Raw genomic sequence first — 27,483 nt, forward strand, 5'->3', positions numbered from 1 at the left:
GGACCACAGTGTGACCGTGTCACAGGGGTCTGAGGATGAGGGAAGAGACCAGGATCTGACTCCATGTTTCAGAAGGCTGGATTTATTATTTTATTATATATATTATATTAAACTATACTAAAAGAATAGAAGAAAGATTTCCTCAGAAGGCTGGCTAAGAATAGCAAAAGAAAGAATCATAACAAAAGCTTTTGTCTCAGAGAGTCTGAGCCAGCTGACTGTGATTGGCCATTAATTAGAAACAACCACATGAGCCCAATCCCAGATGCACCTGTTGCATTCCACAGCAGCAGATAACCATTGGGTACATTTTGTTCCTGAGGCCTCTCAGCTCTCTGGAGGAAAATCCGAACACCTGTGACACCACACTGGTGACCAGCACAACTGGTAAGTTCTTGAACAGATTGGTAACAATGTGCTAATAAAACAAGAAAGGAATAAGCAGTGTGGAATGTCTTCTACAGATCACTCTGCATCATAGAGATGAAAACCTAACTGAGACTGGAGACAAAAGGCAATCAAGGGCAAAATTAATCATGGAGTGATGAATTCACAACTCATAAGAAATGAAAAGAGGGGGAGGGAGGAATAAAGAAAACATGGAAATGTGCTTTCTTCTCTTCAAGCCATTGATTCAGTGAATGGATTAGCACCATCTCAAAGGAAAGAAGCCTGGAGGAGAAAAACCAAATTTGGGGTGCAACAGCCCTGAAATGATTTTAATGCACTAGACAGGACAGAAGAGATCAAACTGCCTGGAACAAAAACATTCCTAACCCCAAGTACAAGGCAGTACAGAGGATGACAGTCAGAGTGAGCAGAGACACACATAAACCAATGTGACTGTGAAAAATAAAAAAAAAAAATCCTAAATGGAAATGACAAAACAAACTGTGGCTGCCTCATCCCTGGAAGTGTCCAAGGCCAGGTTGGATCAAACAACTTTGGAGCAACCTGGGATAGTGGAAGGTGTCCCTGCCCATGGCAGGAGTGGCACTGGATGGGCTTTAAGGTCCCTCCAGTGATCCAACACCTGACCCACACAATCTATCCTTAAACACAAAAAATCAGAGGCAAACCAAGACATGGTTGGTAAAGTGCTGAAAAAGCTGAAATATTCATCTGAGTGTTTTTATTTTGGTCTCTACAGACTGTAACATGGCCATGAATGAGAACTGCAGAGCCCAGGGCAGTTCAGGGCTTAACCCAGCTCGGGGCTCTCAGAGCTCCTCCTTTGGTACCTGTAGGTCTGGCTGAGGAGGCCTCAAACCTACAACACATTTCTGGGTAAACACAAGTGGACAAGCAGCAGCAGCAGCAGCTTTTAGGGAAGTTCCTCCTTTTCCTGAGACCAGACAACCCAACAGGGGCTGATCCAAATCAGCAGTGTGGGCACAAGGCAGGTGAAATGATCAATCTGTGAGCACATCTGGTGGAATCCCCTCTGTCCCTTCCTTCTCCTCCCCATTAACCATTGATTTTGGGCTGACTCTTCAGGCTGACAGCATCTCAGTCTGCCTGCCTGGCCTCAGAGAGAGCCCAGCCCTGGACTGCATGCAGAGGGGACCAGTGGAGCACAGCCCTTGGCCAGCAGCCCCTCAGCACAGGGACGTGCCCAGGGACAGACTCTGCCTCTGAGCTGCCTTTGGGATGAGCAGCAGGGATGGAAACAGAACTGGGGGGAAGTGGCTTTTCCCCAGTCTCTGCTTCCACTCTGGTTCTTTGGGCACAGCCCACACTACACGTGTGGTAAGGGAGCAGGAGAGGCCTCACTGTGCACTCCTCCAACCCCAAATACCCACACAAAGCCTTCTCACAAAAACCCCAACCGAGCCTGAGCTGATTCCCCTGCAGAAAAGCTGAATTCACAGCCCTTATAAAAACCCCTCACAAGTAACTTCTAGATTTAACTTTCTTTTAAGAACAGCACATGCCTGGTGTGGGGTTTCTGCAGGGCTCAGAGCACAATCCCATATTGACTAGAAGGAACTTGTAACCCATTGTTGTTTTAAGATGCAATCTACTGAACTGAACTTATCTGTGGATGATTTGGTAACAAATCTTCGTGAGCAGGGTCTCTTTCCCAATTTCTGAGGGCTGTGGTTATTCCTACAGCCATAACAGTGACTGCATTATATGACACACAAACTAGAATATAATACTGCACTGTATTATAACCCTGCATTGTAAAACAAGCTGTATATCCCATCTCCTTGGTACAGACACTCCACAAGACTTCAGGCAATCTATTTTTTCCCTTCTTGTCTTTCAGAATAAAACACAATAAACCCCACTCATCTAGTTTGGAAATATTAGAGAATTTTGACAGTATTTATAAAAAGAACAGATATTCCAGCTGATGGAACTATTAGTGTAATACTAATTATTGGAAAAACACCAAAGTGAGGTACAGTTACCCCAAGAATGTTATTTTTATACCATTTATTACATCAACTGTACTTCCTAAGAATGAATTTACAATTTATGCACACTGCCTTTCCTCTTCTACTCTTGAAAATTGCTTACAAGGCAAAGGCAGTAATTTGAACAAGGTAATTTGCAGCTTTAAACACTTCAGGTTTATGTTCATGAGACTATGATTCCTCCTGAATTTAGGTCCTTTGGATTCTTTTCCATGTCGAGTGTTGAATCTTATTAAGACATTTAAACTGAATCTTACTAAAACATTTAAACTGAATCTTACTAAATCATTTAAATTACTGTTGTGCACATTCAGACTCTTGCAGGATTCAGTTTATCTTCTGATCCCAGCAAAGGCAACTCTGCTTGGAAGGCATCTGATGCTCTGAGTTTTCAACAACAGTGGATTTGTGTTGTTAATTTTTCTTGTTAAGGTTGTTCTGTGTTAACTGAAGAGCCAAAACTCACTCAGGTGCCTGAGCACTTATCTACAGCAGTCATTACATGTGGATTTTTGTCTTCAATTTAGAAACACAAGAATGAAGCCACTCCTCAGTGCAAACTGAAACACCAAAGCAGTGATTTGGTTCCATTTAGCACTGCACTACAAATAAATGTCACTGTGCTGCAAACACTAGAGGATGAGGTTCTTTTATAAGCAAAGACTGGGCTCCCACCTTTGTTCTGACACAATCTCTCCCCACTCCAGGCACTGCAAGGTCACATGCAGAACACAATCTGCACCTTGTATCTCCAGCTAGAGGCCAGCATTAATGTCACCTGGCCCTAGGGCACCCTTGTTCACCAGATCAGCTCTCAGCCATCTCTTCTGGTGGCTCTGGCTACTCAGGGAGTGAGACCACCCTCACTGTAAATTGGCAAGAAAAAAAGGAGATCTGGGGCTCAGCCTGGAATAACAGCATCATTCACAAGGAACAGGGCACAGTGTTTGGGGGATATTTTTTTCCAAGAGATACACAAAGGATGTGTAGTGCAGAGGAAAGAAAACCTGGATGAGAAAGCGAGGGAAACGTGTCGAACAAGGATCCTGTTGTCCTGTGAAACCAAACTCTCCTGCAGAGCTGCCCAGGTATGTGGACAGTGTTTTAATTAAGGTAACTGCTCTTCTATCAAGACAAATAATCACTTGTGCCAAAGTGGAAACCATACCCTTTTTGGAGTAGCTAAGCTCAGTCGTTCCTTCTGGACTCACTTCACGGTTCAAGGAGCTTATTAGCAATTAAACAATTGCTTCTGCATTAGTTTTTAAAGTATTTTTAAACAATATCTAAAAACAAATTCATCCAGGGAAGAGGAGTAATACCTCAGTTCTCCATGTCTGACACACAGCCCCCATCCTTGCTTTGACCACACTGAATTGCATCAAATTCTGCACTTCACACACTCAGGACAATATTTTGGCTGTGTCCCCTCCAGTTGAGCACACCCAGGTGGTTGTTTTCTTCAGCAGCCTTGACTGAAATGTACCACATCTCCCACTGAAACAGGAACATTCCTGGTGTACCAGTCTTAAGAAAGAGTCTTTTTCCATGTTTATTCAGAGGTCAGAGTTACTGACCTCCACAGGAACCTTACGCACTGGAAAACTCTGCTAAATGCAGCAAAATTAAACATTTTTTCCTTAAAGAAGCTGAAGGAACAAGGGGGAATGACTTTAAACTGAAAGAGATTAAGTTTACTTTGGAGATTAGAAAGAAATCCTTCCCTGGCAGGGTGGGCAGGCCCTGGCACAGGTGCCCAGAGCAGCTGGGGCTGCCCCTGGATCCCTGGCAGTGCCCAAGGCCAGGCTGGACAGGGCTGGGAGCAGCCTGGGACAGTGGGAGGTGTCCCTGCCATGGCAGGGGTGGCACTGGGTGATCTTTAAGGACCCTCCAACCCAAACATCTCTACAATTCTTGGAAGATGAGGCAAACTTCAATTAGCTAAGGAGTCATTCAGATCCATCCTGTTTTGAATCTGCATCTGCAGGAATCTGAACCTGCAGGTATCTGAACATGCCTGTGAGGAGAGCAGTTTTTAACTGAAAGCCCAATCCCACCAGGAAGGTGAGTATTTTTATCACTTGTGAATTTTCAACATTAAAGGAAGTCAGAAGAGCTGCTCCAGTGGTTGGGGAAACCACTCCAAGACACACCAGCCCATGGAAGCTCCCTGGCCCTCTCACAAAATAACCCTTCTGGCACACCTCCAGCTCAGATCCTTCCTCTCATAAAGCATTATTCTCATGGTTCAGAGTCCTTGCACAGCCCCAGAGTTTCCTGTTCCTGCAGAAGCAGGCACAGCCTAGTGAATGTTGTGGGAGCTCAAGAAGGAAGCCTGGCTCCACTCATCTTGGGCCTAAAGCCACCAGTGAAGTCACTCCCACAAATCCCCACAGTGCTAAACCTTAATTGGATCCATCACAGGTCCAAAGGCCACACAACCATGAAGCTTTGTTTATGAAATGACACTTAAATGGACTTTAGTGTTCAGACATAACTGATACTGGAAACAGCTCAGTGTTATTCATGTCCTTGCACTGAATTCCAGCACTGCAAGAACTGGCAAAACCAAAATTAAACCAAATGAGCTTTTCTGGAAAAAAGACAGATATTAACAAGGTTGCAAATTCAGGTTTGTCCAGCTAACTGTGTCATAGCAGACATGCCACATTAATTACAGAATGTTTTAATTCAGCTCGAGGAACTCCATTTAAAAAGGTGAGAACCATTCATAAAACAGGATCCTTGGCTTTCTCCCTGTGCCTTGCAGGATGAAACAGGGCTTTTGCTGGATTCCCCTCCTGAAACAAAGGCAGCCATCTGGCAGGCACAGCCAGAGTGCCCTGGGCTGTGCCTGTGACCTGCAGGTGAAGCTCCTGGATCCTGTTACCAGCCCCAGTCCCAGGAGCCATCACAGGGTATCAGTGTCTTGGGAAGTCCTGAGTGTTTGTGTCAGGGTCCAGCTGGGGCTGGAGACACCCAGCAACAATTTAGGGATATGCAGGACATTCTCTCTGCAGTGAGTATTTCTCTATCCCAGCTTTCCCCTCCATCCTTTAGAGAGGTTAGGGAGGTTTCCATCTTCACGCACACGCCCTTCCAATGATATTTAAACAGATATTTTAAGGGTCTCTAACACCAGCAGTGCAGTGGCAGGAGCCTGGAAGACAAAAAGGCTTAAAAATAGAAAGAATAAGTGATATAAGGCCAGAATTGAAATTCCCTTTTCCAATCTCATGCCAGGAAAGGGGTTGCTAGCACTAAGCCAAGCATCACATTAACAGTTTACATATATTAATTGCTATCTCCAACTACCATCAAGATATTCAGAGGTAATCTTTGCTGGCTGGAAAAGCTCCTGCTTGCAGCCACTCACTAAATGGAAAAACCGGCTCTCAACCACCATACATTTATTTAGAGAGCCAGAGCCCCTTTCTTTAGCCAACAATCCTTGTGTTAGAAACCTGCCTGGCTGCTGGCAGCTCATCCCACAGGTCAGCAAGTCCAGGCAGAACATCAGGTCAAAGACTCAGCTTTGAGCCCACAGGGCTGTCAAAGCACTTCTGCTTCCACCACCTCTTTTTCAGCTTTCACTGACTGGATCTGATTTTTTGTTTAAAACATCTTCCAGCCTCACCAGACGCTCAGCTGGCCATCTGCATCCAATTATTTTATCTCTCCCTGCAACGCTGCACAGTGCTCAGGCTCTTGGACTCCAAACACAAAAAGCTCCAGTCACATTCTCATGTTCTTTATGGTCTGTGCAGCCCAAGCAGTGCAGTTTGCCTGGGGGTAAATTCTGTAGCTTCATATATCTTCAGTGACTGAAGGCATGCAAGCAGATTTGGGACTTGCCTGGAGCTCACATGAAGCAACAGCCTGAACTGTGCTCAAATATTTCAAAATCATCAGTTTATTCATTTTAAGATTCCTCACTCCAGGATTTTCTAAAAAGTAACACATTCTACTAAAAACACTTCAGTATTCCCCTGTGATGAGAAAGGAGAGCTGATCACCTCCTAGATCTTTAATTGCAAACAGAGCCTTCAAAAATAACCAGCAAAGTTATGACTGCTGTGTCTATAAAGAGCTCTCACTTCAATTCTTCAATGGCAGCATGACTTGGTTCTGTTCTTCAGGAAAGCTTTCACTTTTGGGAATGACTGCTGCTTCAGTACCAGCTTACAGGGGGAGATAGGGAGAAGCTGTGGCTGTGAGCAACCCTCCCTCCCTCTCCTGGCCAGCCTGTCCATCCTGTGAGGACCATTTTCTGTCCCCACTTCATGCCAGGCAGCTGATATCCCTGAGTCAGCCAGATTCTTCATCTAATTTGTATTATACACACCCAGGCAAACATCCAAATGAAACACTCAGCAGGAAATTTGTACTTGCTAAGGGAACCTGCTTAACTCTCACCAAGACTAAGAGTGCATCAACCTCCACACTCCATCAAAGCACCAGGCAAGCCTGCCACAGATCTGTGATGTGCTGCACATGGCCCATGAGGACAATAAATCCACTTTCCTTCCATCTTTGCCACCTCAGCTCTCAAAGACACATCACTGAAGGTGTCTGAAGAAAATACCCCAAAAGGACTCTGGAGGCTGCAACCCCAGACACCCCTCACCCACCTTGTCCTGGGCTGCCAAGATGTCCCAGCAAGGGACCCTCCATGGCAGCACTGCCCAGAAGCTGATCCTTCTTTGGGATTTCTCCTGGAAAGAGCGAGCCCAGCTAAAAGCACAGAGGGCTGACTTTGTGTACAGCTGACCTTCAGAGAAGGAAGCAGGAGAGCAATTGCCATGGACTGTTCTGACCTTTCAGGGTGAGCTGCTGCCCACCCAGAGTGAGCTCCACCAGCTTCCCTCCTTCACAGCTCCTGACACTCAGAGGGACTCCATGAGCCACACAAAACCTCCCTCAGCTGATCCCAGGACATTTCCAAGCACAGAACACTTCAGAGTCCCTTTCCAGCAGGTTTTGAGAACAGATGTGATCCACAGCAGGGTTCCCTGGGAGCACAGTGAACCAGCAGCTCCTGGACAATGTGAGGCAGTAAGGAGGTGCCACAGCATTTTTGTGACTTAACATCTGAACTAATGCTCCAAGTGCTGTCACTACACACAGAATAATTTAGGTTGGAAAAGACCTTGAAGTTCATCAAGTCCAACCTCTGACCTGGAGCATCCTCACAACAAACCCATTTAAGAGCAGTGCAATCACCTTTCTCTCTCCTCTTCTGGGAACTTCCTTTCAGCTTGGACTTGGCCCACAGGCAGGTGCTTCAAGGCTCACAGTTTCCAGAGGAGCTCCATGGAAAATTATTCCAGTTTAAATTAGTTGTCCTTAAAAAGGCATGTGCCTACAGCAAACTTTGTAGAGATTCAGAAGTCCTCTTGCACATTCTGACAGCCTCTGAGCAGTGTACTTACAAATAATGACTAATTGAACCCCTAGCAGAGCATTCCATGCCAAGGCCCATTTCCAGCACCATGCACAGCTTCTTTCAGGCAGACTTCTGGAGGGCTGTGATTGACAAGGTCTCTAATGAACTCTAATTGAAGCCTCAGCAGTCTGAAAAACCCAACAACAGATGTGGTGAAAGGGCAAACCACAAACTGTTTTGCTAATGAATGAAAAGTGTCTGGGCTGATGAGGGCCAGTGACCCAAAAATTCTCTTTTTCCACCCACCCTTTTACTTCTGTTCAAGTTTGGGCTGTTTCCCTTGTCAGCACAACACTTGGGGGCAGTCATGGACAGCCCTGGACACACTCCATCTCTTCAGCTGGGTACCAAGATGCTCCTGCAGGAGCCACAAGCAGCAGAACATGGATAGAGTAAGAGGGACCTCAGGGAGGGAGCTTAGTGTGGTTATCCTTCCCAGCAGGAACACCAGCCCAGGAGTGATTTTAAACTGCCAGAGGGCAGGGTTAGATGGGATATTGGGAAGGAATTCCTTCCTGTGAGGGTCTGGCACAGGTGCCCAGAGAAGCTGTGGCTGCCCCTGGATCTCTGGAAGTGTCCAAGGCCAGGCTGGACAGGGCTGGGAGTGAGGTGGTGCCATGGAAGGTGCCCAGGGCAGGGGGTGGGACTGGATGAGCTTTAAGGTCCCTCCCAGCACAAACCACTCTGGGACTCTGGGAAGGAGATGCCTGCTCCTCACTGTCTCAGTTCTGGAAAACTCTCTACATACAATGACATTTCTGGGCCATCTTCTCTCCTTTCAATGGATCTTAAGCAAGCAGCCACCATCAGTCTGGAGATTAAATCCTATGAAAACACCATGGCACACTGAGCTGCAAGTAATACCCTGAGCTTCACCCCAAATACTGACATGAGCCTCTGCTTGCCACCTCCTCCACTGTGGCAGTGGAGTGAGCAAGGAAACCCAGCACAAGGGAGCCAAGAAGTCAGGGTGCCATGTTTTACAGTTCTTCCCCTCAGCTGAATGAACCTGCTCATGCTCATGGAGCATTTGGAGTCTGCCCTTTTTCCTCAAGGAGGTTCTTGCCTGCTAATGGGACAGGCAGCAGAATCAAAATGACAGATGTAAAGGTCGGGGTGAAATTTGCCAAAAAAAGGTGAAAAATCTATTTACTCCAGTCTGGCTCCTGGTGTTTCTGGAGCTGTTACAGGTGGCAGAGCACACACTGCTCTTGTCTAACCAGTGCACACTCCAGGAGCTCAGGCTGAGAGTGGCTGCAGAACAGGTCTATAGGTGTCTCAGCAATAAAGGAGTTGTGCTGGATTTAATAAATTATTTCATCTCAGCCCCAGAGGAGGGGCTGCAATGCCTCATGTGGGGCACACAGACCCTCCTCCAAACAGGCCCCAACCTGGTCTGGTTCATGTTACACTGTGAAAAGGAGCCCAGGGAGTGTGTTGCTGATGGAAAGCATGTAGAGCACTAATGAGCACCATCCAAAAGTAATTCCTGCATTTAGAGGTACCCAGCAATTTTCTGAGTCATTAAAAAACCTCAGATCAATTACACAGTCAAGCTTACCATGGCTGACCAAACAACTCCTTGTTTGGAGTGGTCTGGGAGCTGCTCAGACCCCAATACCCACTCAGTCCTCCCAATTGCATCACAAAACCAACCATGTCACACCAGATCAGATCAGAGATTTAGTTACTTGTGTCCCACCTCCAACCACAGCCACAAAAACAATGCTTTAGGTTGCCAAGGGCTTTGGGGCCACAGATGTAGCCAATTATTAAATGGTTTCAAGAAAGAGAAATAATCCTTTCCTGCAGGGAATAATTCTTTCCTGACCCCCAGAGCTCTCTTACCTGTACCTTGGCTTACATAAGTCAAAGAAATGTTTGATAAATTTAAGTCAGCCACAACTTTTTGACCACAGCTTACCAGCACCAGCTTTAGAAGCACTTCCCAACCAAACCTCTACCTGGTAAGCAGCTGCTCTTCTGCACAAATTTAGAAGCTTAGGTCAGAAATAAGCAATGACAAGAGAATCCAGTCTTCCCACTAGCAGACTCTGTGCAGATTAAATCCATATTTCAGTAACACCTCCAGTTACTCCAAAGGCCACTGTGCCACACTCTGTTTGAAGGGACATTTGGCACTGACCAGGTTATCACAGCCCAAACATGCATCACAGGATGTGCCACTTGTAAGGAGCCTAGAAATCCTTCTTACATCAGTTTTCCTCCCTAGCAGTGTGCAAAGGACAACAAAAAGTTCCAGGGACAAGCAAAAAAAAAAATGTATCAGACACAAGATGGTCAGCCAGGTTTGGTTTTTGACACTAGACTGCAGAACATCTCAGAGAGCACAAATTATAAATAGATTTGGGTGTTCTCCAGATGCCCAGACCTTCTCAGCAGTGTCTTTGCAGCCTGTGGGGCAGCACAGCCACTGCACCTCCCAGAGCTCCACAGAGCAGGCTGTTCATCAGGAGATAATACCCAGGTGCAAGGGCCTGCACCCATCTGCACACGCTGTCCCAAATTCCAACAGCAGCCTCCAAGCTGGCACCTGGGCTGAGTTCATTAGGAGAGCTGCTAATGACTGCTCACACTCACTAAGTGTCCCTGCACACACAGCCCAAAACAATTCCTGGATTCCTGACATTGCTTGGCCAATGGCTGTTTGTTCAACCTTGCCCAAAGACAAGGGCACAGACAAATCACCAGACTGTCACTGCCATATTTTCTGAAAAATCCCTTTGCCAGGATTTCTTCTCCTGGGAAGCTGAGGAGCCTCAGAGAAAAATGAAAATAATAATGATCTGATTGCTTCTCCTGTGTTTTGCTGCATTGGAATGTGGTTGGAGATTGTTTATCCAACAGCTGGTTGGTTGTTTGGTTTCATGTGAATTGTTTTGACTTAGTGACAATCACAGCCAGCTGTGTCGGGACTCTGAAGCAGTCACAAGTTTTCATGATCATTCTTTGTAACTTCTGTCTGTATCCTTCTATATTCTTTAGTATAGTTTTAGTATAGCATAATATAATATAATAAATATAATAAATATAATATAATAATAAATTAGTCTTCTAAGAACATGGAGTCAGATTCTCAATTCCTCCTTCGTCCTGGGGACCCTGAAAATACCACAGCAGACCTTCCAGATGCCCCAGAAGTTCTTACATGCCAGGCCTTTGTCAAGAGGCACTTCCTGGGGCAGCACCCAGTACTCACCAAGTCAATGAGGTCACTGAGATTCTTCTCTATCTGCTGTGGAGGCAGGCGCCTCATCAAATCCAAGGCACAATCCAGCTGCTGGTCACTCTGCAGGAACAAGAAGAGCCCTTGGTCACAAGGTGGACAAGAAACACAACACACAGCTCCCAGCAGCAGCATGCTTTGCATTAATACAGTTAAAATTCACTACATTTGATTGTGGATTATGGACTTGGCAAATTAACACCGTGCAGTTGATAGAAAGGAGGGCAGTCCTTACCTCACCAAACTCCTTCCAATGTTTCTGAAAGTGTTTAATGTGTTGTTTTTCCACACTATCTCAATAATAACCTGGGTTAGGGAACTGAAAGTTCCTTCTCCCAAAGCAGGTTTAACACTTCCTCGTTTGCACTGATCAGCTTGAGATAACCAGCACCCAAGACAAACTCTGTTCCACCACAGAGCTCCCTCTCCCCTGCAGCTTTATCAGAAAACCAGAATGAAACATGCACATAAAGCATTATCCATTATTTCCTTCTTCCTACAAAACACACACCAAGAGCTGCCTGTACCTAAGAAATCAGGGATGCCAGTTATTTATTTAGAGCTAAAACAGCAGCTTTCTGCAAAGGGCTCACTGGAGCTGCTCTCACACCAATTCTCACACAAAGAAACAACCTTAAACTCCACTTCAGTGTCAGAAAATGTGCCCCAGACACTTGAGGAGCTGAACCATGGTCCTGACATAACCTTCAGCTGTCCTTTCCACCAACAGACCCAGACACTTTCCTGCTGACCTAACAACACCCAAAACCTGCACAAGTTCCTTTGATCCCAGGTCAGGTGAAGCACAACCAGTTTGCTCTCACTGCTCCTCCCCTCCTTTTTCTCTTTGCCATTTCCAGCCACCCAAATCCCACGAGCTGAGGTTTAATTTCACCCTCCCGTGTTCTGCCAAGCTCCCAAGGTCTTATTTAAAAACAGCTTCAATACTAACACGGTTCCATTATCACATTATCCAGCACAGCAGCCCCCAGGACAGGGAGAAACAGGAAGCCAAGTTTCCTGCAATGAAGCCAAACCTGAGGAATGAGGGAAGGAGGGAGTTTCATGGACACCCATTAGGAAGCTGTGCATTAGATGGCCATGGGAAGGGAACTCCTCACTTTTAGCTACTGAACTCTCAGAGCCCAAGGACAGAGACTCTGGAGGTGGCCTGTGCCTGCCCAGCTGTGCAGCCAGGCCAGGAGGGATCTCCCTTCCCAGGTACTGTCTGTACCTCCTGCTGCCCCTGCAGCCAGGAAGGAAACCTGGCACATTGCCACAGACACTGTCACAGGGTCCTGCTCCTCACTTGTGATCATGGGGACGCTCAGGGAAGTGCTCTGTCCTCCTCTGCCAGCTGGAATTGTTGCAAAGATAAAAAAGCCTAGGGAAGGATGTTAAAAACCACCACTAAAGCTGCAAGCCCAGAGTAAGTATTTTACAGGGAGGCAAACTGAAAATAAAATACACTGCATGGAGGAGAATGCACACTTGCAGTGTTTATGGATTAACCAAGAGAACCCAGAGTGACCATTTTTACCCAAAATATTCAGTAACAGCTGTAAAAGACACGAGTAGGATTGTTTAAGGCAGAGATCCTCCAAGGGGTTCAGACACAGCTGACATCCACGGCTGTGTGCAATGGAAAAACAAAAATATCCAGGCCCATACAGTGCCTGGTACAGTGCATTTCCCTGGTAGCAGGAGGGAAAAGCAAGGCTGAGCAGCAGGACTCCTCAGCTTCTCACAGAGCATTTAGGTAATTAAACAGCTTGCCAGCAGATCTCCTAAAGCACCAAAATAAAGGCAGGTTCTGCTGCAGTTGTGTCCCTAAATCCATGACTATTCAGCCACTTTAATCCAGCATAAATCCAGCTGGAATGGTCAAAAAGGCAACACAAGCTGACAAATCACAGAGCAAAGTGGTAGCCTGGGGTATGAGAGACATCTGGTACATCCTAGTTCAGAAGTGAACCAGGATCTCCTGGTTCTTTCTCTGCAGGTGAAGATTTCAAAGGCAGCTGTGTGGTCAAACCCAGGCTCTGGCTCAGCCTCTGCCCGGCTGGAGGAGGTGGAGCAGCTGCAGCAGTGACACAGAGGGACAGGCAGCACAGCCCAGGTGCCAGCAGCACCCGGCTCCCTGGGGCACAGGGGGTGAAAATCCCAGCGTGTGCTGCCCCTGCACATGAGAGTGGCACTGGATCAGTGGAGCTGAAACCCCCCAGAGCCTCCCACAGCCGTCAGAGGAAGGGGCTCTGGGGGAGCTCAGGACATGCCAAACCCCACTGCCACTGACACATTTTATGAAAATCCTGTCACGAGGATTTTTCTCCTGAGAAGCCTCAGAAAAGAAATGTAAACAATAATTATCTGATGGCTGTGGAATCACCTGGAGATGATTCACATTGGTCTCATGTAGATTGTTTTTACTTGATGACCAATCATGGTCCAGCTGTGTCGGACTCTCTGGTCAGTCACAAGACTTTATTATTCATTCTTTTCTAACCTTCTGGTAAATCCTTTCTCTTTCTTTAGTATAGTTTTAGTATGTAATTATAATATAATAGAAATAAATATAATAAAATATAAATATAATAAAATAAAAATATAGAATATTATCTAATCTAATATAACATAATATATGGTATGGAATAAGGTATGGAATAAGGTATGGAATAAGGTATGGAATATGGTATGGAATAAGGTATGGAATATGGTATGGAATATGGTATGGAATACAATAATATGGAATACAATAATATGGAATACAATAATATGGAATACAATATGGAATACAATATGGAATACAATATGGAATACAATATAATATAATATGGAATATAATATAATATGGAATATCATATCATAAGGAATATCATATCATAAGGAATATCATATCATAAGGAATATCATATCATAAGGAATATAATATAATATAATATAATATAATATAATATAATATAATATAATATAATATAATATAATATAATATAATATAATATAATATAATATAATATAATATAATATAATATAATATAATATAATATAATATAATATAATATAATATAATATAATATAATATAATATAATAATATAATATATCAACCTTCTGAAACATGGAGTCAAGATTCTCATCTCTTCCCTTGTCCTGGAGACCCACAAACACCCCATCTATGTCTCTCAACTTCACCTGTCCTGGATTCCCATTTGTTAATTCTTCTGTAAAATCACATGCTGAAGACCAGGTTTCTTACCAGGCCTCCAGACAAAACACTTCCATGGAATTTTTGCCATTACCCAAGAGAGGCTGCTGCTCTCTGGGCAGGTGCTCAGACAGGCTGTCTCCCGGGCTGGGCTGCTCCCACAGCCAAGCTCTTTGAGCTTGCAGCACTTCATGAGCTCAGTGTTTACCTGACAGGAGGTCCCTTTCCACCATTCCTGTTCCATCCGGCCCAGAACCTCCTGTGGAGGAGCAGGGAGTTCAGACACAAATTCTAAATGAAATTTTATTACAGCTGAAGTCACTGAAGGATTTAGAGATCACAGCGATCTCAAAAGACTAAAAATATTAGCTTAGATGAAAGCTCTTTAATAAGTTTCCTTTAAAGATGTTTGCCTATCTAGAATCTCCACTTAAGCACCTGTTACAGCATTCCCATGGCACTGCCCCAGGGAAAAAGGTTATGAGGATGTCTGTCCTAGTTATTTTACAGCTTCCTTTGTCTGCACCTCCTCTTCTTTTTGGTCTCTTGGCTGTATTTAGCTTATTTACAAAAGAGAAACCCTCTCACAACAGCCACAGGTCTCTGGTCATCTGGGCACTCTGTGTTAAAGCTCAAATCAGAAAAAAACAGCGCTGAAAAAGTAATAAAATAATTGTATAAATGTGCAGTTGTAAAGGGGCACAGCTGGGCACCTTAGTTTTAAAGGCTGAGTATGGGCAGATGTCATTCAGTGCAGAAAACACAAATAAAAAAATCCCAGGTAGTTACTACAGGTATGGAAATCATGAAAAATGAAACAGGCAGCAAGCTGGACTTCCTTTGGACTCCCACCTGCTGTGCCTAAAGCCCAGAGCTCCGTGGGCACAGGGCACTGTTGTGCTGGACCCTGCAGCCCTGGCACTGACCAAGGAGCTCTTCTGCACCAGGAGGCACAACCAGAGCCTCCCCAGCCCCAGCAGAAACAGAAACACTTCACTGAAGTGTTCACCTGTTTGCTCTTTCCAACAGACACCAGCACTTGGCTGTGTTACCACAGGTATTCTGCATTTCTAACATATTTTTCCAAGTGCTTTTGACTGCATACATTTACAGAAACCCACAGGCTTCATTGCCAAGTGTGGCAATGGACACTGGCAGTTCTCCACTGCCAGTTACCTGAGACTTCACCTCTATTCCATCTTCCAGGAGGGCTTACACAGACCTGCAGCTCTCCCCATCCCAAGGCCATTCCACTTGACAGGAGGTAAAAGACTCATTTAAAGCTCCTGGCCTGGCAGTCTGCAGGAATTTGGTCCCTTTATTACAAAGCCCAGAGGACTGAATCTTCCTCCACACCTCTGCTGGGACACTCCTGCCCATCTGAGCCTGTTATTGCTGAAAACAAACAGAGCTGGGCAGTGTTTTCAAACAGAAACCCAGGCTGGTTTCACTTCTGGGCTCTATTTCTGTACTAGCCCCACTTGCAACTCCCTGAGCCAAGAGCTGAGACAGCTCAGTGCTACAGCAGTGGCAGCTCCTCCCACTTCAGCCCTTCCTGGGAAATAAAAAAATAAAATAAAATAAAATAAAATAAAATAAAATAAAATAAAATAAAATAAAATAAAATAAAATAAAATAAAATAAAATAAAATAAAATAAAATAAAATAAAATAAAATAAAATAAAATTTATTATTATTATTATTATTATTATTATTATTATTATTATTATTATTATTATTGCCACCAAATCTTTTCCACCAGCAGACCCAGCACAACATTTCTGTTCCAGGCATGATGGTGCTCCCAACCCCCTTTTCCATCTCTGCCATCAGCTGAGAACAACTGGGGGACCCAGAAATTACTGCAGGTGAAAACGCCACACCCCTGATGTGACAGATAAACATCTTGGAGACACTTCACACCCAAGTTCCAGTCAAGACCAGCACCTGAAAGGTTACCGAAATTCAAAGTACAAGCAGAATCTCAGTGTTCAGACAGCAAAAATATAAGGTAAAAACCTCAAGAGACACTGCAAGCAGAACATCTGCTCAATGCCATGCAATTCAAAGCAACCACACATCAGATCACTCTGGTCACTGGTCAGTTTACAGGCAAAATATCTCTGTAAATTAATCCAGGGCCAGAAGTACACAACCTGCAAATGACTCTTTTTCCTTCCTTTCAAGCTGCAGACATACTCAAGATTGTAAATCACATATTTCCTGTCAGTTCTCCCAACAGGAATGTCTGACTAATGTTTCAGCTTTGTGGTACTACAACACTAAGTTTTTTTAATTGAAACAGATACCCAGCTTCCCCTCCTGCTTGTCATTTTAATCCCTGCCAACTTCCAGAGCTGCAAGGGCAGAAGATTCCCTTTTCCAATTACACAATAGGATAGCATTACTGCTAGAAGCTGCAGCAAGGCTTGAATTATTGTAACCCTTGGGTAATAAAAAGTACAGTAGTAGTATGTTAGGTTGCAAGGTTCCCTTCTCAACTGTCAGCATTCACTTTTTAGGATATTGGATGGGAACTGTCTGACCTGGGAAAGCCCAGAGAAGTTCTGCACTCATGACATTTCCATCAGCTGCACATATTCCTCGCAATCTGTTTTTCCACATGATTTTTCCCTTGACTATTAACCCTCCTCTGGCAGATCCTATCTAAAACCATTTGTAATGGACTCATAAATCACAGCTCTGTGACAGCAAGGTGTGCTGGAAGAAACAGCAATAGCACAGTTAGGAAACAATCAAAGGTAATAAAACCTGAACACAGACTCTGCTGTGGACTGTCATAAAAGGTCAAAGATTATTAAAACACAAGACACTGATGCAGACCTCATTCTCCTTCTCTTCAGCCACTTTTACCTTTGTCTGGTTCTGGTTGGGATGGATGCAGTGGTTTTTATTATCTCCAACACTTCTGAGCACATGGAATGCTCAGAACGAGCTCAGCCCAATTTGCTGTGGTCAAGTCCAAACAGCCCCAAGTGCTGCCACCACTCCTTCCAGGAATACCAAGGGAGAAGGATTAGAGATTAAAATAAAAGCAAGAAGTGATGGATCAGAAGGCTTTAGCAGAGGCTGCTGTGCTCTGGCTCCCCCAGGTCCCCTGTAATCTGTATTTATTTACAGAGCAATTGTACAAAGTCACATCACAGCTTCTGAGTCAGCGAATCCTCCTTGGAGATGTTCTCCTGCACATTATTCACCTCATTCTGCAGTGCTCCAACTTTTGAGTACAGCTGAGCACACAGCAGCACTAGCCTCAATTAATGACTGAACACACTCTCACCCCTTGTTCCCTGAGTTCAGGTGTTGGTGTTGTACACACTGCAAACACAGCCAAAAAACCCACAAAAACACCGAGCAGCTTTTGTCCTCCATTGCTCCAGGAATGGAACTCAGGTGAAATTCAGAGGGACCTCTTTGAAGAGGTTCTCCAGGAACAAGTAGCTCATACATCTGCCCTGAAGCCTCGTGAAGAGGAACTAAAACAATCCATGGGCAGGAGAGAGGCAAGGCAGCTTCACTTTCTTTGGCACCAGGGTGCTGCTGCCACAGGACACTTCTCACCATTTCAGGCTGCCAGCCCCGCCAGGGCAAGTCCTGCACAGATTAAAGGAGCAGCAATGGGCTTCTAGGGCAGCCACCACAGAGATCTCCTTCTCCTCCAGACAAGCTCAAGGATCAGTGTTTTGCCAAATCCTTGGTGATCCCTGTAGTCTCCAGCAGCTCCTCCAAGCATCCCTGCAATCAGCTGGGCCTGATTTCCCTTCCTCATCCCCACCTCCAAACCAGGCCAGTTCTCTGCCCCCAGGACAACTCCAGAACAATTACCAAGGGGGTTCTAATACACTGAAGGCACTCCCTCCCATCTGTGAGCTTCTAAATAATCCAGAGCTGCCTGCAGCCTGATCTCAGGGACCAACCAGTTGTTCAAAACATTTTCCACCCAGGGAGAAGGAGCTACAACCCCTGACAGCCTGGAGCAGGGCACTTGTCTGTAATTCCCTAACTGTTCACAAGTAAGGATCAAGCATCTCCAAGAGCCCATTCTGCAGGTGTGGCTGTTTTCTGTAGGTGTTTTCTGACCAGATGCAGTTCCTGTTAGCACATCTACAGAGGTGCACAGCACACAGGGAAATATTAACATTTCCTTGGCACCTCCTTCCCAGTAAGGATGGCACAAACTTGGGTCTACTCTCCAAACTAATGTATCCCTTTAGTTTATATAAATCCAGGACAAGTCTCCACCATGTGCCCAAGGAAAAGAGCCATCACACACCACCAGAAGAGCAGGATGGAGCAGCACCAAGGCCTTCTGGGAACAGCTTCTCATGCCGACCTTTTGCCAGGATCATTAATGATTTCTGCACTAGCATTTGTCTTCTGGGTAACAGAAACAATGTTTTATTTATTAAACTTGTCATTGAACATGACAATGCAATTTACTGGCTTTCATCTGGTGCCAAGAATTCTCGTGAAGCATAAAGTTTGCAAAAAGTCACTTCCCAGTAAATCGTGGCAGTGAGTGACTATGCAATGTGCTAGCCCCACATGAAAGAGGAAATGGGGCTACAGATAAAACTTGCACAGATTGCAAAAAAAACCATGCTTAACTTCTAATAAATGGATTAAAGACATTGAAGTTGCCTGTAGAACTGACCAACTTTGCCAACAGGTTTTATGATTAATGTTACTGCACAGTAGGGGATTTTCCCCATTTTAAATCTAGATTTCACAAAAATAACATTTTCTTTGTTAGCTCTAACTACAGATAGGAAATCTTAGCTAAACAAAATGCAAATAACCCATTACAGCACAGCACTGAGAGACAAGAACTTGGCCTGATTTTGCAAACTCTTCCTGAGGCAGCTGCAACACCTGGTTTCACTACCAGGAGAGATGAACACAAATGTGTTTGTGCCCCAAAATGTTTTGAAATCACCCAATGCAGTAGGTCTGAGTCAGTTCACAAGTCTGGTCACCTATTTTTCACACTGTTTTCCTGCCTTCCACTCAAATCTTCTGAGGAAGAGCCCCAGTCCATCCCTAGAGAAGGGCTGCTTAATTTTTACAGGGGTCACTTCTTTCATTTTTTTTAATTGAAACTATAATTACTACAAATACAGCAGCTCTTGAGATTCAGCACTGCCATTTGCCATCCTGACCATCTGCAAACATGTCATTTGTGATGCTTTCTTTTAATCCTGCTAATGCCCAATGACCTTTTCAAATGCTCTTTTCTTCTATGCACTCCTGTTTGCTTCATGTTCCAATCAGGCTGGTCACAAAAGTTTTAGAACTGCTCAAATAAAATGGAGAAGTTTTTTTTTGTGCAGAAAGAGCAAAGTTGGGCAAGTTGGTCTTGGCCTGACAGATCCAGGTTCTCCTTCCAGTCAACTGCAACTTAAATTCAGTTTTGTGAGAGATCCCATCAAAAACATTTGAGAAAATCCACACTGCAGAGCAGCAGGGAGCATGCACTGTACCTGAAGGTGACAGCAAACACCCTGTGCTTACTGCCAGCACAACTAACACACTGTCAACATCCCAAACTCAGCATCTGCTCTATCCCAGCTCTCTGTGGAGCCAACAGCTGCCTGGCATTAGGTGCAAACTCAGCACTTTCCAGCTCCTGGAGGCGGCAGCCAGGGTTGTAAATTCAGGAGATAACTCTGGCAAGTAACTGGATGCCTGGCAAGGCAGGCAGAGAGGATCTCTCATTAGCCCTCTTCCCTGAAAGTTCTCCCATTCCTCAAAGGTCAGAAAAGTAGGTTAATATGCCTTCTGCTTGGGTCACACATGACATAGCTCAGTGACTGCCCTGCAGGGCTCCCAGCAGTCCAGTTCTGCCCCCAGGAATTCAAGGTTTAAACCAGGAAGCTCCTGCTTTTGCACACCTATAGCCATAGGAATATCACACCTAACAACATATTCACACCTGCCAGCATTCCTTCCTTTGCTGGAAGTCCCAGACCTGCCCATCCCTGCAGGTTTTTCATGCCTTCCTCATCACTTCTGAGCCCACCTGCCCTGCCCTCCATCACACCTGCACACAGGCAGCCAGCTCCACACAGGCTCTGGGCCATTCCCAGCAGGGCTGACACTTTCTGTGGGAGCAGGCCTCACCTGGCACACCCGTGCCAGCTTCAAGCCCCATCAGGGTTCTTCCTTCACTCCCACACGAAGTTCACAGTTATTCCACCTGGCCACTCTGCACCTTACCAAGCTCTGCATTAGCCCTGCCTGGACTCATGGCTGCCTGAAGCTGCTCTTGGCCACCCAGCGGAGCACCATCAATGCTGAGCCAAGATCACACCAAAGCTCTCTCAATGACACCTGGATCTGCAGGGTGGCAGCACCTGGTGGATAAATACAGCTGTAGTCAGCACAATGCAGCTGATATTTTACCTCATTCCTCCATTTCATGCCTCTCTCCTCCCTTGAATTAACACACCAAAAGCCCCATCTCTTGTTTCCTGAGCCTGTCTCAGGTTGCAAGCCCAGGCTGGCAGCCAGGCCCCACTGCCTGGGCCAGCAGAAGCTTTTTAAATCCTGGTATTTACCAAGGCAGAAATGTCCAGGGAAGGCAGGTAACACGACATCACTGTCAAACTCAGCAGTTTGTCTAATGGAAAAGAGAAAAAGTATCACCTAAAGAAACACAAACAGAACTCCCTGAGAGAATAAAGAGTATTTTATTTATGGTGGCTTCAGGCAACCACTAGGCTTCTGTCTTCAGTGCAGTCTCAAACATTTTTCCTTCCACACAAAATCCTCTTACTTAAGTGCTGTTTTCAGCCTTGTTTCAGCTGATGCTGCTAAAACTGTGAGCTCCTGAGTTCTGCTTTCACCCAGGCTCCTAACACACCCACTTTGCAACAAGGACGTGATTGAAATGCCAAGGCAGTGCAGCAGCAAAGGACTGGGCTCCACTCTGCGTGGAGGATGTCCCCTCCAGGGCCAGGGAAGGACAGTCCCCTCAGATCAGGGAAGGACAGTCCAGTCCCCTCCAGAGGACAGGGAAGGACAGTCCAGTCCCCTTAGATCAGGGAGGGACAGTCCAGTCCCCTTCATATCAGGGAGGGACAGTCCAGTCCCCTCCAGGGCCAGGGAAGGACAGTCCCCTTCATATCAGGGAGGGACAGCCCAGTCCCCTTCAGATCAGGGAGGGACAGTCCAGTCCCCTTCAGATCAGGGAGGGACAGTCCAGTCCCCTCAGATCAGGGAGGGACAGTCCAGTCCCCTCCAGAGGACAGGGAAGGACAGTCCAGTCCCCTTCAGAGGACAGGGAAGGACAGTCCAGTCCCCTTAGATCAGGGAGGGACAGTCCAGTCCCCTTTAGGCCAGGGAAGGACAGTCCAGTCCCCTTAGATCAGGGAAGGACAGTCCAGTCCCCTCCAGGTCAGGGAAGGACAGTCCAGTCCCCTTCAGAGGACAGGGAAGGACAGTCCAGTCCCCTTAGATCAGGGAAGGACAGTCCAGTCCCCTTAGATCAGGGAGGGACAGTCCAGTCCCCTTTAGGCCAGGGAAGGACAGTCCAGTCCCCTTCAGAGGACAGGGAAGGACAGTCCAGTCCCCTTAGATCAGGGAGGGCCAGGCTCTGCAGCAGGGCTGTGACACCTGCACTCCTGTCCCCAGGGGCTAAACCCAGAGCCAGGGCTCCCAAACCAAGGCTGCACTGAAATAATGCAGGTCCACTGATGAAACAGGAATTAGTGAGGTTTAATTTGCATAGAGCAGGAATAAAGCAGGCAACTTCTGAGCAGGGCAGCCAGATAAGTCAAGTGCCTGGAAATCCATTCCCTAATTCTTCAGGCCAGCTTGGAAGGTGTGGCACCAAGAGCAGCAGCTCAAAGCAAGCTGCATATTTCCTTCTGAAGCCTAAGAGAGGGAGGGAGGGCAAAACAGCAGCACCAGAGAATACAAGGAAAATAATCTAGTGCTTGGTGCCAAGGCTCAGACCACCACTCCAGGAAACACCAGGTATTACCTAATGCAACTAAAGGCATTCTAAATAGAAGATAATTTTGGGCACAAAACTACAGAATAGAGCCTGTTTTCAGTTCCTCACTCAAAACTTCACTGCATCAAAAGCACAGGATAGGACAGGGTTCCACTGCATCTGGCATTCCAGGGGAGAATTACAATGATTTAGCTGAGAAACAAGCAAAGCTCCTTCCTCAAATGAGAAACCCTCTCACATCAACCACCAGAGCTTTAAAACTTCCTCAATACCACATTTCCCCTCATGCCACACCAAGGAAGTCTCAAAAGCAAATGTCTCATCTACCACACAGGCAAGAGCTCCAACTCCCCAGGACAGCCTGTCTGCAGCATCTGTTCCCATCCTGCTTTAGGACACAGGACTAAGAAGGGAATTTTGGCCACTGGATCAGGTCCAGGACCCCTGAATTATTCAGCTCAAGTCACAAGAGTTTCACACCCTCCCAGTGTTTCAGTCACACCTTAACCAGGGTTCCACTGTTCCACTCCAGTGCTTGGTCACTTCTCAGAGGAACCCCTCAGTCACAGACTATTCAATATTTCAGAAGGCATCACACCAAAGATGAAGAAAAAGATCAGTTTATACTCCAGACTGAAGTGGCCACACCCCCACTGCACTGGCCTGAGCTCCTGATCTTCAAGTCAGAGAAGCTTTTTAATTATCACAACCTATCAGCAAACATAATTTGGGCTAAAGCCCAACTAGAGAGAGCAGGAAGCCTGGGAAAAGCTTGTGTTGGTCAGACATATTAATTACTCCTTCAGGGATGAAGCCTCTGCTGCAAGGAAATTCAAATTTGAAATCCCATGTTTTTAAGTGAGGGTTTTTTTGCCCTTATTCCTGGAAATGGCAAAGGCTTAGGAAGAACTGAAGCATACACAAGCTTTGGGCCTTTCTCCTTGCATTAAGGAGAGACACAAAGATTTATTTGCTTGAGGCTTTTTAAATTCTTCAGGACTCCCAGCATGAATCAGTGGGAAAGCAGGAAATTTTATAATGCACTTTAAAAATCAGTTTATGAATCACTTTAGAAAGTGATTGACTAAAACATATTGATAAAAACAGAAGATCAGCATCTCTTTTGAGTAATCTTCTACTTCTGCAATCATCATCTCCTTCACCTGCAAAGAAAGGTTATTAAAGCAGGTTGGACCAAAGCAGGGTAAAACAACAGGGCTGAGCATGGACAGGGCTCTGAGCTGCCTGCTCCAGGGAAGGTGTCTCTGCTCACAGAGGGGGCTGGACCTCATGGCCTTAAAGGTCCTTCCAACCCAAACTATCCTGGGATTCCACAGCCCTAAACTAGGTACAGGCACCCCTCAGAACCTCACATTTCTCCAGTAAAGCTGCTCTCTTCAGGAGGCACTGAAAAGAGTTTTATTTTACCTTGAGGTGGGTCTGTCAGAGTGTGAACAAGCTCAAACGGCAGCAAAACACTTCTCTACAAGTTCAGTTTGCAGGGTAAGGAGCTCCTTGGATTTGACCAAACACCCCACAAAGGGCAGGCACAAAGACAAACAGGGGCACTGGCTCTGCCCATCCAGGCTACAGAAGCATCCTGAGCCTGAATTTGAATTTTAAGGCTTTGGGGTGACCTGACTGGGGCTTTCCAGTGCCTGAAGGAGCTGCCAGGAAGGATGGTGACAGAATATGGACAAGAGATGAGGGACAGGACACAGGGAATGGCTTCCTACTGCCAGAGGGCAGGGATGGGTGGGGAGGAAGGAACTGTCCCTGGGAGGGTGGGCAGGCCCTGGCACAGGGTGCCCAGAGCAGCACTGGAACTCCTGGAAGCCCAAGGTCCAAGTGCAGGTTGGATGGGGCTTGGAGCAGCCTGGGACAGTGGAAGGGATGCAATGGGATGGGCTTCAAGGTCCCTCCCAGATCAAACCATCCCACATTCTCTGATGCACCAATGGCAAACTGAACCATCAGAGAGCACTGGGGAGTGCTGGCTGATGATGATGAGCACCCCGAGCTCCCCAGCCATCCTTCCCCCAGGGAAGTCAGGGATGGATGGAAAGCAAAGCTGACAGCTGTGGAAGCAGAAACTGAGAAGGGCAGCATTGTTGTTTTTCCAAAGCAAGTAATTTCTCAACTCAACTCCACTAATAAGGACTAAAAATAGTCCCCCAAAAGAGCTGAGATGCACTTTCATTCTGTTTCACCCCCAGATGTGAACCAGTCCCATATCAGTATATACATTTACCATAGGAGGAAATCCTGTTTGAACAACTTCAGCTGCTGAATGCTTTCCCCTGCCCAGTAAACCAGGGGTGAAGCATCACTGCAATGGCAGCACTGCCCCTCCCAGAGAGATCCTCTGACTTGATTATTTTGGGCATTTGCTGTTTAAGATAATATTTAGCTAAGCTCACACACTTGGCTTGCCCAATACAACACAGACTCTACAAAACAGCTGAAGTTGGTGTTTCTCAAAGGCATGAGGTGCAAAGGACTTGCTGTGGGTACTGAAAACATCCCCACACCCCCACAGCACATGGTGGAGGTCCAAAAGGGACACGACCAGGTCACAGATGGGCCCTGATTGCAGACAAACAACTCCTGTCCTGAAAATCTGAGTGACCCTGAGCAGCACACGAGGTTTGTGTTGGTGTCACTGTCACATCACACACCCTGGGCTGTGCTTCACTGCTCCTTATCTGCCTCACAAATCCTAGATGGATGATGCCCAGCCAGCACTACACTAGACAGTCTGAATTTATGGATGATTAAATCATAAATTTTGCTAAAATTGTCCTCCTTTTCCTCAAGAGTTGCATGGCAGAAGAAATCCCTGCTAACATGATCAGGCCAGTTTACATAACCTGGAAATGAAGGGTTTTATTTTTACAAAGAGTAACTGGATTCCATCCATTCATAACCCACAATTCCAGAAATCTCAGCAGATCCACTCTCCCAAGTCCTGCTTTGCCCTGAACAGTGCATTCCATTTATTTTTAGCACAGGAGACACCATCCATCCAGGCAGTTTTCAAGCTTCATGTGTTGCCCTGCCCTGTTTCCCTGAGCACCTGACTGAAATGTGGGCACAGCTCTGAGCTCTCCAAGGAGACAAAGGTTCCCAGCTCTGCTCTACACAAATGTTGGTAACCCTGAGGTACCAGGAAGGTGTTTCACCCAATATCCTGCACCACACCAACTGCTCTCTGCAATGGAAAGGCCATTCCATCCTCTCAATGCTCCACTTCTGGTCTCAGACCACTAAAAGCAAAGATCCTGGAAGAACCCTAAGCACTGGGTTTGCACATGAGTTGAAACTGGAGGCTGCAGGTGCATTCCTGGACTCCACTCAACACTGGAAAGCACCACAATAGTGTTGGAAGTTCTGATCCAATTTCTCCTATGCCCAGTGGTCTCCACAACTAAACAGGAAAGAACCAGAAGGCAGCAAAACCTGGTAACACTCAGGAAATTTCCAAAGCATTTGTGCTGTACCTCCTCCAAACAAGTGGCACAGTTACATTTAAACCCTGACTGGATTCTCCTAACAGCACATTTTTATATCCCTTCAAAGAAGTTGGTACCACTGCTGTTACTTTCCAGGAAGCCTCCTTGTTTTCTTTGAGCTCTTTTCCTGTGACAATTTTTGCAGTGGTATAAGTCAGGACAGTTTGCTGGAATCCCAGTTTGAGATTCCAAGGCAGGTCCTGCACACACAGATGTCAGTGTGTTAAAATCAGGCCCACAGCTGGAATGAGATGCTCTGTGCTGCCAGAACTCAGGTACAGCACCTGCTCTTGTTTGAACCAACACGGAACAGAACTTTGATCATAACTGTTCTTCACCTTTCACCTGACATTAAAATCTTTATCCTGCATGATACTGGTGGCTCCAGCTCCAGAGAAAGAACATAAGGTATTGCCTCTGAAATTCCTATGGATGAAGGCAAGAAGTAAAGGATTACACTGGTGTGGTTAAACAGCCTTTACACTGCTGTAGAGCCAGGCCCTGGGTTGATCTTTTGTGAGCTAAACACATTTGAACATTGTTCAATTGTCATGCTGGAAAACCTGACTCACAAATCCCCAAGAGCATGAAGTGATGTGATTCCCTCCAAGTGACTCCATGCCTGAGGAGGCTCGGGAAAAGCCCCTGTGCACAGGGCAGGGAGCAGAGCAGGGCCCGGGCCAGCTGCTGGAGGCTGCTCCCTCTGCACAGCACCAAAGGGAAATCGAAAGGGTTCGTGCCCCGGGCTAATCCATTCGGGAACACAGCGAGGTAGATCATTCCACACTGCTGGAGAAACCGGAGCTTCTCCGTGGCAAAGTTAAGCTCGCAGCCCTGTGGAGGAGCAGCACCCAGGGCTGCAGCCCCTCTGCTCTCGGCATTTCACAGCTCCAGGCGAGCCCAGCACACGCAGGCCAGGGGCAGCTCCAGGCGGGAGACACAGCCCGGGCTCGGGCACGGGAGCCACGGCCACGGGCCCGGCGGGGGAGACAGCCCGGGCTCGGGAGCCACGGCCACGGGCCCGACGCTCCTAGCGCCCGGGGCGGCACCGTTCTCCGCCAAAGCGGAAGCATTGCCCGTGTAATTCTACATCCTTCCCCCTGGAAGCACCGCCCGGTACCGGGACCGGAGGTCTGGCAGTGCCCGGGCAGCGGAGCCCCGGGCGAGCCCCCCGCCCCCGGGCCCTGCGGAACGCCGGGCAGAGCCTCCGCCAGCCCCAGCCCCTCCCGGCAGCGCCCTCAGGCCGGGCCAGCCCTCCCTGCGTCCCGGCAGCACCGCCTGGGCCGTCGCTCCCTCCGTCCCCGGAGGAGGCCGGGCGAGGCCCCCCGGTGCGAGGGGGCGGTGTGGGCGCGGGGCCCGGCGCGGGGGGGCGGTGCGGAAGGGCGGGGACCGCGGGCAGGGGCGCGGGGCCAGCCCGCTCTCACCATGTCGGCTGGGCGGGTGCGCGGGGCGGTAGAACGGCGGCGCCTCCCGGTCCGTCCCTGTCGCTTCGACGCCGCGGCCCGTCCGCTTCCGCCGCCGCCCGGCAGTGAACATCCGGGTCAGCGCCGCCGGCCCCGCCCCCGCTCCGCTCCCCGCCAATCAGCGCGCGGCTCGCCGGCCATCGCCAAGTATGGATGCGCGGCGGCGGGGCGGGAGGGCGGGGCGGAGCGAACCACGCCACCGGCGCGGGGG

At 47.0% G+C, this 27,483-nt stretch overlaps 1 protein-coding gene across 2 annotated transcripts in view; it reads right to left on the reverse strand.

Annotated features, from left to right (window-relative positions):
- CAPZB (capping actin protein of muscle Z-line subunit beta) overlaps positions 1 to 27,365 on the reverse strand; it is a 61,850-nt gene extending 34,485 nt beyond the window's left edge. For both annotated transcript variants that reach the window (XM_036396237.2, XM_036396236.2), the window contains exons 1-2: positions 27,234 to 27,365; positions 11,090 to 11,179 (exon numbers count right to left, since the gene is read on the reverse strand). In XM_036396237.2, the coding sequence (XP_036252130.1) occupies positions 11,090 to 11,179; positions 27,234 to 27,236 (93 nt within the window). In that variant the 5' untranslated portion in view covers positions 27,237 to 27,365. The remainder of the gene's footprint in view (positions 1 to 11,089; positions 11,180 to 27,233) is intronic.
- Positions 27,366 to 27,483: the final 118 nt, after the last annotated feature.

The sequence above is a fragment of the Molothrus ater genome, chromosome 23 (assembly GCF_012460135.2).
Source record: "Molothrus ater isolate BHLD 08-10-18 breed brown headed cowbird chromosome 23, BPBGC_Mater_1.1, whole genome shotgun sequence".
NCBI classification, from domain to species: Eukaryota; Metazoa; Chordata; class Aves; order Passeriformes; family Icteridae; genus Molothrus; species Molothrus ater.